General features: G+C 29.7%; 2 protein-coding genes across 2 annotated transcripts in view; one reads left to right on the top strand and one right to left on the bottom strand.

Annotated features, from left to right (window-relative positions):
• Positions 1-12,056, top strand: part of LOC115885743 (glycogen-binding subunit 76A-like) — a 426,966-nt gene that overhangs the window by 269,708 nt on the left and 145,202 nt on the right. The gene's annotated exons all lie outside the window — the stretch shown is intronic.
• Positions 1-12,056, bottom strand: part of LOC115885741 (baculoviral IAP repeat-containing protein 6) — a 105,522-nt gene that overhangs the window by 51,875 nt on the left and 41,591 nt on the right. Inside the window, exon 10 of the mRNA XM_030904748.1 lies at positions 2,918-3,357. Within this exon, the coding sequence (XP_030760608.1) occupies positions 2,918-3,357 (440 nt within the window). The remainder of the gene's footprint in view (positions 1-2,917; positions 3,358-12,056) is intronic.

The raw sequence follows: 12,056 nt of genomic DNA on the forward strand, positions 1-12,056 counted from the left end.
TCGAAAGTAGAGAAAAAATTTAAAAAAAAATAAAAAGTAAAAAGAAAATTGTTTTGCTTGTCGTAAAGGGGGAACCAAGCTCCACTCCCACAACCGGTTTCTGGGCCTACCCTTCATCAGGTGGGCTGTCCAGGGGCTGGTTCTCACCGATACGGCAAGCAAAACTTCTTCTATATCTACAGACGATGTCGTAAAGTGTCGGTGAGATATTAGTGCATCTCCCGTCAAAGATGGTAAAGAGCGTTTTCGGCCCGCTCAAATATATGAAATGAACAAAATTCTTACAGCTTTAGTGTATATTAATAAATAATATTTTCTTGCCTTTAGCTGTGTATTTTTTCTAATTTCGTAAAATCGAAAGTAGAGAAAAAATTTAAAAAAAATAAAAAGTAAAAAGAAAATTGTTTTGCTTGTCGTAAAGGGGGGAACCAAGCTCCACTCCCACAACCGGTTTCTTTACCATCTTTTGACGGGAGATGCACTAATATCTCACCGACACTTTACGACATCGTCTGTAGATATAGAAGAAGTTTTGCTTGCCGTATCGGTGAGAACCAGCCCCTGGACAGTCCACCTGATGAAGGGTAGGCCCAGAAACCGGTTGTGGGAGTGGAGCTTGGTTCCCCCCTTTACGACAAGCAAAACAATTTTCTTTTTACTTTTTATTTTTTTTAAATTTTTTCTCTACTTTCGATTTTACGAAATTAGAAAAAATACACAGCTAAAGGCAAGAAAATATTATTTATTAATATACACTAAAGCTGTAAGAATTTTGTTCATTTCATATATTTGAGCGGGCCGAAAAACGCTCTTTACCATCTTTTGACGGGAGATGCACTAATATCTCACCGACACTTTACGACATCGTCTGTAGATATAGAAGAAGTTTTGCTTGCCGTATCGGTGAGAACCAGCCCCTGGACAGCCCACCTGATGAAGGGTAGGCCCAGAAACCGGTTGTGGAGCTTGGTTCCCCCTTTACGACAAGCAAAACAATTTTCTTTTTTACTTTTTATTTTTTAAATTTTTCTCTACTTTCGATTTTACGAAATTAGAAAAAATACACAGCTAAAGGCAAGAAAATATTATTTATTAATATACACTAAAGCTGTAAGAATTTTGTTCATTTCATATATTTGAGCGGGCCGAAAAACTCTTTACCATCTTTTGACGGAGATGCACTAATATCTCACCGACACTTTACGACATCGTCTGTAGATATAGAAGAAGTTTTGCTTGCCGTATCGGTGAGAACCAGCCCCTGGACAGCCCACCTGATGAAGGGTAGGCCCAGAAACCGGTTGTGGGAGTGGAGCTTGGTTCCCCCCTTTACGACAAGCAAAACGATTTTCTTTTTACTTTTTATTTTTTTTTAAATTTTTTCTTCTATATATGTATGTTCCTAGGGGGCTTAAATGAACATAGTTCTCTAAAAATAAAATAAATTAACACCCATAATAATACCATACAGGGTTGGGTTGGGGTTGTACATATCCTAGACAATAGATCTGTAAAGTCGCAGTGATTCACTCCCCTCCTAAACACATTCACTACATTCTACATCATACAGGGTTTGGCAATAGTGCGTTAGGCATCTTTAGCTCCTAGAATAAAAAAAAACTTGTATAGGGTGCCTCAAAAAATGTGGGTGGATCGGGATGATTTTTTGGATTTCTTTAAGTTAAGTATACACAATCCTAAGATATGAGTAGTAGAATAATAATAATATGTTTCGATAATTTCAGAGATATTAATAAATAAATAAAAAATATACCTTGCAAGCTTCCTTAAAAAAATTATTACAAACACAAGGTACTGTCCTGAAATCAAAACTATATTAGGTATTTACTTTAGATGGTCTATAGTTACTTTGCTATAAATATCGTAATCTTAAATCATACACGGTGTTTAAAATTCTACGCCAAACTTTCTAATATATAAAATATTTTTTCTTTGTTTTTTTATTGGAATGCCCTGTATATTACTTTTTTATTAGATGGAGAATTAAAATATGAACATTTTTGTATTTAAAATATTTTAAGATTTTTAATAATTTCGCAGATACACGCAGTATTATTTCATATGGCTGTTTCAACAGCAAAATACAAGAGAAAAATCATTGGGTGGCTTTGATAAAAATTTACTGTGGAAAATGCTATATAAAATATAAAACCGGAAATATCTTAAACGTGAAACCGTTAAATATTTTGAAATACTCTAAATACAAAAAATGTTCATTTTTTAATTCTCCATCTACTGAAAAATAATATATAGGGTGCTCCATTAAAAAAAAACGAAGAAAAATTATTTTATATTTTAGAAATTTTGGCGTAGAATTTTGAACATCCTGTATGATTTAAGATTATCATATTTATAGAAAAGTAAGTACAGACTATCTAAAGTAAATACCTAATATAATTTTGATTTCAGGACAGTTCTTGTATTTTCAATATTTCTTTAAAGAAAGGCTGAAAATATAATTTTTTTTATTTATTTATTAATATCTCTGAAACTATCAAAATATATGTAACATGATCTAAAGGGAAGCCAAAAATGCAATAATATACCGGGCGTTCCATTAAAAAAAATCATCTCGATGGACTCACTTTTTTGAGCGACCCCATAGAAGTTAAAATATTTTCCTGAAATACATCCTAGAAGATACATACTGAAGGTCTGCACTTAAACAAAATTCACAAGTTTTTTTATTCTAGGAGTTACAGATGCCCGACGCACTATTGCTAGACCCTGTATTGTTAGCCATCATTTTCGTATTGTGCTTCAAAACTGCATAATATTAAAATATGTGAAAAATATTTAAGACAACTTTTAGACGGAATTATAAATATGCTTTATGCTTTTTTAAGAAATCTACGTGAATCGGTCCTGTAAAAAACATAAATAGAAAAATACCTACCTTCTTTATTAATTTGTATTTGCGGTGTATACTCAGTTGCAGAAGTATTTGCCGTTGATCCTTCATTATTTACCGCCGCGTTAGATGACGAAAACGTATAATGCGACGAACTAGATCCCTTAGCAAACTGAGGAGGCTCTATATCAAACAATTCTGGTTCTGTAGGCATCCCATACAAACCATACCGACTTCTCAACAACAAATGATAGGGATTCAATCTTTTGATTAAACTCTCTGATACATCTTTTAACAGAGACACGCATTTTTTGGAAACGAATTGTTCGTTGTCTCTCCTGGTCACTTTCAGTAACAAGGCAAATATCCAGTGTAAGCCAGACGCTGATTTGATTTCGGTAATGTCGTCCATCATTGTTAATATCGATTTCAAAACGCTATTATGAAAATGGTCTGCCAGGGATTTATTGATGTTTTTGGAACCGCTAAAAAATAAACAAAAATATAAAAGTTTGTTGTATTAAGCCATAAAAACTATTACAAACTTGTCAAAATACATTGTCAAGAGTTACAAAGAAACGTAATTTTAAATGAATGTCGATATAATTTGACGTTAAAGATCGTCGCATTACATGACTGACTTTTGAATAAAAATATTAAGGAACGATTATGATGCTATCCATGTATTCATGCATGGTAGACGGAGAGAGGACCCTAGGGTGGGGATCCTTGCAGTTCTGTATGACGATTCATTTGACACATTTAAATTTGACTTGAAATTTTGTGGATTTGTTAGTCTTTACTAAGCTTATTTTATGTTATTTATCATTTATCTAGAAGGAAATTTTGTGGAAGAACTTAAATTAACAGTGACACTATTGCGATTTATCAAAAAGACAGTAAAATAGTTGTGTAGCGTGCCGTAGATCTCGTTCAAAAATCGAGGGAAATAATAGAACTTTTCGCCAGTAAGTGATACAGGGTCGCTGATATGTATGGGAACGGTCGATTATTAGGTAAAATCACAGATAACACATAATCCAGATGGCTCCTTACGTGTTGTCACCCTAATTCGTCAAAATTGTCACCCTAATTTCACTCCAATTTGGAAAAATAATGGAGTGACATTTGAATAATCTGAAATTTTTAGATTTCTTTTCTAACTTTTTTGGGAGGTTTTGCTTCTCTTGCACAGATGTCGCTTGCACTTCAGTTGCGTGGTTACCAAACGTTATATCGAAATATATTTCATTTCATTATGAATATATAAAATTAAAGGTATACCAAATTAAAATTATGTAATTTATAAACATGAAATAGATATGTTAAATTAATATATAAATATTTAACTTAATACGTTCATTATTATTTTATTAATTTATCGTCACACGTCATTTACCAGTTCCCTAATTACGAAAAGTTTCATATGACATTAACCTCAAAAATGATCTTTGAAAACAAACAACAAACAGAGCAACAAATGAACAAATAACTACATAATGACTGATAATGATAAGTGATAATAATAACTTTAATGATATGAAGGCTGATGAAGGTAATTATAAACATTATTTTGAGTTTGTTTAATAAAATATAGGATACAATATAACTAAGCAAAATCAAACAGTTTTAGACAACCAATACAAGATTTAGAACTTGACATCGTGATAATACAATCAGGAACTCGTTTAAATATTATAGGTAAGTAATCAAAATTAAACATTTTAGCATAAAATCACAGATAATATATAGAATATTACCTATGATAAAATGTTAAATACTGATGTAAATTTATTTGTATTTTTTTATTATGTATCACATTTAAATTTAAACTCAAAATTTTCATAAAAAGAAAATGATAATTTTTCGTAAATAAAAAGTAAATAATATTACATATTTCAGGTTGATTGACGAATACTCTACAGTTGATTAGAGCCCATGATGATGCGAAGATAATTAATATCACCTAACTTCAAGAAACCAGTGTAAAGAAGTTTACATTCACAACTCATCTAACCATTATAGGTAATAATTTACAAAATTAGTCATTTTTGATGATAATATTAAGGTACTTAGGTACATTTTTATCTTCTAGATCAGTAGTGTCGTCATAGTTTAAATGAACTCACAGATAGCAATGGGGCACTGCACCGAAGCAGTATTACAAAATATGTGAAATAAAACTGTAATACAAATTGCTCTATAAAATTTAATAGAAATAAATTTATTTATGAAAATTAAGTTATGAAGTTTTATTTTTCCTAGGAAAAAAATAACATTTATATTTTGATCAATTTAGAACATTACAGTTAAAAAAATATGTGTTAGAATAACATATTTTTAATAAAATTGCAGCTTTTAATTTTTATACTTTTTTGCTTTTATATCAATAAGAACTAACGTAAGGAACAATTCATATTTATACTATGAAAACACATGCATATTTTTTGATGTTTTTAAAACCAGTGAATGATGTTGAAATATACTACACCTATTATTCTTATTAACTAACTTTAATTACAAACTTACACATTATTGTCATTGGAAATAAATTAATTTGGATATTCTATTTGTTTAGAAACTTTTTTACCTATTGTAGTTTTTTTAAAACCTACTTGATTTAAAACAAAAAAATGTCACCTGTTGTGACAAAATAAGGTCTTTTTTACTAGAAAACAATCTAGTGAGCTTTTCTAATAATACTTTATTTGATATACCATATGATCGAAAAAACGGCGTCAGCGATGGCTATGAAATGAAGATCGCTGTCATTTTAAATGTAAATTTATATGGGAAATGTCATCGATTGCCATTTCCCAGCCAACTGGACGCCGTTTTTTTTCGATCATACGGTATAATATGTATTCCCATCTGTTAATCTTTTTATTTTAAGGAAGATTTAGGAAGGGTAGCTTAAAACATGTTTGTCAATCAATTATCTTTATATGTCGTTTGTAAAAATATTTTACAGTAGTAGAAAATAAAACTGTTTTTAAGGCGAACAGCTTCTTTGCTAAAATATTTTTTTGGTCCCAATACATAATGATTTACATTTTATTTTTAACTTCAAATAATGAATTTAATGGAAAAATTGCAAGTCATAAAAACGTTCTAAATATACAAATCTAACCATTTTTTCCATACCGTTGCTCCAGTTTTTTGTCAAATTAACGAATATTAGAAATAGTTTATTTCAACCTCTTCAGCTTATTTTAAAAATGTTGACAAATAACAAAGAATACACCCCTTAAAGTTTCGCATTTGTCTTGATATACTCTGTATAAGACAACAGTAAATAACTTGTAATATAACTTCGAAATATAATTTGAAATTAAAATAATGATTTGTTCATAAGTGATTTACGTTTTATTAATTTTGATTTTTTTTTCTTAAATTTAATTTAAAATTGATTTACGTTATTTATTAATTGAAACGTTTAAAATTTGAATATACGTTCAAATTTTTTTTTTTTACAATAAATTTGTTTATGATAAATAATTTTATAATGAAAATATGACCGAATTTCCTGGAAAGTTTGCCAAATTTGTACATATGAAAACCTAGCTTTACCACTTATCACAGAAAATCTCTATTCCTTCCCTTATCACAGAATAATACAGGAACGAACCATATGCGACAAAGATAGAAGATTTAGATATGTCGTTACTGCTTTTTGTTTTTAATGGATATTTAAAAGCCGGGTAATATATGGTAATCTGTGATGGTAATATACTATATACCTTTGACTGTCTTTGATTACAACTGTGTGATTAGTGATAATTATTATTAAAATGTCTGGTAATAAGTGTCAATTTTACAATTGTGAGATTTCTCGGAAATCAGGTGTACATGTGTTTAAGTTTCATGCGTCAAGAGATCCTAATTTATGTACAAAGTGGATAGAAAATTGTGAGTTCATTCATATAGAATTTTTTTGCACATTTTGTATGTAAAAATACGGCGTTAAGTTACCTTAGAAATGGTGATCGATGGCTTTTACCATATATCGTATGATCGAAAAAAAAACGGCGTCAGCGTTGGCTATGAAATGAAGATCGCTGTCATTTGATATGTAAAATTATATGGGGAATGTCATCGATTGTCATTTCCAAACCAATCGGACGCCATTTTTTTTTCGATCGTACGGTATAATTTAACACATTAAGAGTTGTCCATCGTTATATTTCTATATGTATGCAAAGTTTACGATGGATAAATCAAGTAATATTAAGTGGATGCAAATTATAAATGAATCAGTCAATATAAACTGTTATAAATTATTAGTAGGTAATGCAGTTAGTGAATATACCGTACGATAGAAAAAAAAGGCGTGGGAGTGGGCTTGGAAATGAAGATCGCTGTCGTTTAAAAGGTATGTAGAATTATATGATAAATCTTATCGATTCTCTTAAAATTCCAAAAGATTATGTACTTGTCTCACTAGACGTTGTATCTTTATACACTAATGTCCCAATAGCTCTAGCACTAAAAATCATTAAAAATAAGTGGAATAACATCAAAAAATATACTGACATCCCCTTTGACGAGTTTATAAGCGCAACTGAACTCACATTAAATTCAACTTTTTTTCAATACGAAAATGAACTGTATAAACAAATACAGGGTTGCGCAATGGGTGCTTCGATTTCAAGTGCAGTAGCACAAATAGTAATGGAGGACTTAGAGGAAACAGTACTCTCAAAAATCACCTATTCGATACCGTTTTTCTTTAGATTTGTTGACGATTGTATAATGGCAGTCCCAAAAAATCAAGTTGAAAACATCTTAACAATATTTAATTCTTATCATAAAAATTTACAATTTACCATCGAAATTGAACAAGAAAATAAAATAAACTTCCTTGATTTAACATTACATCACATAAATGGAAACATTAGAACCGAATGGTATACCAAAAAATCATGGTCTTCTCGTTATTTAAATTATAATTCTCATCATCACAACCAACCCAAACCAAACCAAACCAAAAAAAATCTGTAATTATAGGGCTAGAGATCGTTTATATTATTTATCAGACCCAGAATATCGACAAAACGCGATAATTAAAGCTAAGAATGCTCTTAAATTAAATAGCTACCCACATGACATAATTAATAACATTTTTAAAAAACAGATTCTAAATTTTACAACTCACACCAACATAGTAAACCTATAAATAAGGACAATAAAAAATACATTTCTATCCCTTTTATGTAAACGGACTGTACAACAAATAAAACATTCTACTTGGTAGTTATAATCTCAATGTATGTCACAAATCCACACAATTTATTGGCGAAGTAATTTTTCAAGGCTCAAGACAAAAACACCGAAAAACAAAAAAGCAATCTAATTTACGAAATACCCTGCAAAAATTGCAGTGGGTTTATATAGGACAAACCAGTCAGTATCTAAAAGATCATAAATACGACAAGAAAAATAAAACAGCCATAACTTTGCATGAAATCCCAAAAATCACAGTTTGACTTCTTACTACAAAATAATTACATCTATATAACACCAAACAGAGAATTCTTGAATCTATTGCTAGCAAAAGATTCAACACTCTGTTAATGATAGGATAGATGTAAACAACCTGAGTAAGATATATTATTCAGTGTTGTAAAATCCATTAAATGTTATGTCTCTTTACAAAAATTGTGACGACTTTATTGATATGTTTATGTTATGTGTGTGATACCAATGTTGGATATTAGATTATTTTTCTTCAATTTTTGGTAGGCTTTTTAAATTATATTGCTTTTTTTCTCTCACGCCACCTTATAAAATAGATTTGAGAATGAAAATGATAAAATTGTAATAATATGTAAATATATATATATATATATATATATATATATATATATATATATATATATATATATATATATATATATATATATATATATATATATATATATATATATATATATTGTATATATATATATAAAATTCTATTTTGTTACCTTGAACGTAGATTGTTTACTTATTACAATTTTGTCATTTTTAAAATTTGTGAAATCGTTTTTTTATAAGGTAACGTGAAGAAAAAAATATAAAAAAGCCTAGCTTTAATTATGTCAATATCCAACATTGGTTTCACACACATATAAACATATCAATAAAGTCGTCTGTAATTACAAGATTTACACATTTAAATTGGTACAACACTGAATATAACTATATCTTGACTCAGAATTGTTTACATCTATCTATCATTAACGAGAAGTGTTGATTTTTTGGATAACATTCAGGTCAGAATTTCTTTCCATTGGTGTTATGTAATGTTAAATCAAGTTTTTGTACGCTTTCAGACTGTGATTTTTTGGATTTCATGATAGAATGTTCTATTTTTCTTGTCGTATTTATTCTTTAAACGGTTTTGCACTGGCTTTGTCTGTAAAACTCCGCTGCAATTTTACGGGCTGCCGTAAATTAGATTGCTTTTGTTTTTCGTGTTTTGTCTTGAGCTTGATTTGTTTGTGACAATCCATTATACAATCGTGTATTTTTCGTACCAGAATTTACAGGTATCGACTAGGTTGGTTGATGAGAGTACTGTTTCCTGTTATTATCCTGTCGTACTATTTGTGGTGCATTCTTGCTTGCATTTGAAAATTTTCGATATTCTGGTTGCGGTTGTACTCTGCTATTTGTTTATACAGTTCATTTGGTTTGATTGACTGAAAGAATTGAATTAAGCCAATGTGATTCAGATTTGCAGCTTACCATTCGGTTGTCAAAGGGGATGTCAGTAAATCAGGGAGTTTATTTTTATTTCTTGTTCAATTTTAGTGCTAGAGCCAATTTTATGATAGTGTATAAATACAACGTCAACTTGATTTTGACAAGTACATAATCGTCAGCAAATCTAAGAAAACGATCGAAGGTGATTTTTCATATAATCCTCCATATTTTTAAACTACTGCGCGATCTTCATTTGCCAAGCCCTGTTTTGTTTATACAGTTCATTTTCGTATGGATTAATTGAATGAGATTCAGTGCCGCTCGTCAAGAATCACGGTCCAATGATTTTTATGTTAAACCCTTTATTTTAATGATTTTAGTGCTAAATTTATTCACTAATCGCATATATTCACTAATAATTACGCAACAAGTTTATATTGACTGATTCATTTATAATTTGCATCCACTTAATATTACTTGATTTATCCATCGTAAACTTTGCATACATATAGAAATACTAGTGTGTACCCGCGACTTCGTTCGCGTCGGATTAATCATTTGTAATGGTGATGATCAAGCAAAGCAAGAATTTCCATTATCATACAAACTAAGATAAAATTTTCTTACATTTATGTCAGCATGAGAAAAAACAATATGGCGATATTATTATATAACTTGGTATAATATTTGAGGGGTAGTTTCATCTCGTTGGAATTTGACTTTCGAAAATCCGTTTGCCAAAAATAAGCTTTTACGTCAAGCAGTTTAAGCAGAATCGTGATTAATCAATTACCCAACTGTTTGGAACACCCTGTATGATTTTTTAAAAAATTTCAAAATATGTAAAAAACAAAATCAATTAGCGTGTCCAAGTGTTTTCCCGAAAGGCTCGCCGTATTTAAATAACATATATTGTAATATTTGTGGGTCGTTTTCATCCGCTTGGAATTTGAAATTCGAAAAACCCCTCCTTATCGAACCTCTACACCCCACAGTAAATCCGTTTGCCAAAAATCAGCTTTAAAAGTCAAACAGTTTAAGTAGAATCGTGATTACTCAATGGTTATATTTTATGAAACACCCTGTATAAATTTTTAAAAAATCTTAAAATATGTAAAACAACGAAATAAAATATACATGTTTAAGAATTTTTCCGAAAAACTCACCGGTTTTTAAATAAAAAATATTCTAATATTTGAGGGGTGGTTTCACACCCTCAGAATTCGAGTTTCGAAAAATCCCTTCTTATCGAACCTCTACACCCTAAAGTCAATCCGTTTTCCAAAAATCAGCTTTTTACGTCAAGCGCTTTAAGCAGAATCGTGATTAATCAATGACCAATTAATCAATTTTTCGAAACACCCTGTATACATTTTTAAAAAATCTTAAAATATGTAAAAAAAGAAAATAAATTATACGTGTTTAAGCGTTTTTTCGGAAACTTGACCGTTTTTTAAATAAAAATATTCTAATATTTGAGGGGTGGTTTCACCCCCTTAGAATTCGAGTTTCGAAAAATCCCTTCTTATCGAACCTCTACACCCTAAAGTCAATCCGTTTTCCAAAAATCAGTTTTTTTACGTCAAGCGCTTTAAGCAGGATCGTGATTAATCAATGACCAGATTTTTCGAAACACCCTGTATACATTTTTAAAAATCTTAAAATATGTAAAAAACAAAATAAAATATACGCGTTTAAGCATTTTTTCGGAAACTTGACCGGTTTTTAAATAAAAAATATTCTAATATTTGAGGGGTGATTTCACCCCCTTAGAATTCGAGTTTCGAAAAATCCCTTCTTATCGAACCTCTACACCCTAAAGTCAATCCGTTTTCCAAAATCAGCTTTTTTTTTTTTTTTTACGTCAAGCGCTTTAAGCAGGATCGTGATTAATCAATGACCAGATTTTTCGAAACACCCTGTATACATTTTTAAAAATCTGAAAATATGTAAAAAAAGAAAATAAAATATACGTGTTTCAGCGTTTTTTCGGAAACTTGACCGTTTTTTAAATAAAAAATATTGTAATATTCCACCCCCTTTTTACCCCCTTAGGGGATGAATTTTTAAAAATCCTTTCTTATCTTACGTAAACATCATAAAAGGAACCCCTGTGCAAAATTTCAGCTTTCTAGGGTAAAGGGTTTGGTCTGGGCGTTGATGAGTCAGTATCAGTCAGGACAGTCAGATTTATATATATAGATAACTATAATAGTAATATATATATATATATATATATATATATATATTACTATTATTTTTAATTAGTACGTTCATAATGTGACTATAAATTTTTTTTTAGTAATAAATTTTGATAGGTCGAAACGTCAATGAAATATTTAATATAAAAAAACCGTTTTTCTCATTTTTACCTGACCTAAAGCCAAGAAAAAATTAAATAAAATATATATTGAGAGGTCAAAGAAAAGAATATATATATATATATATATATATATATATATATATATATATATATATATATATATATATATATATA

This window comes from Sitophilus oryzae, unplaced genomic scaffold (assembly GCF_002938485.1).
Source record: "Sitophilus oryzae breed Bouriz unplaced genomic scaffold, Soryzae_2.0 scaffold_41_pilon_pilon, whole genome shotgun sequence".
Taxonomy (NCBI): Eukaryota; Metazoa; Arthropoda; class Insecta; order Coleoptera; family Curculionidae; genus Sitophilus; species Sitophilus oryzae.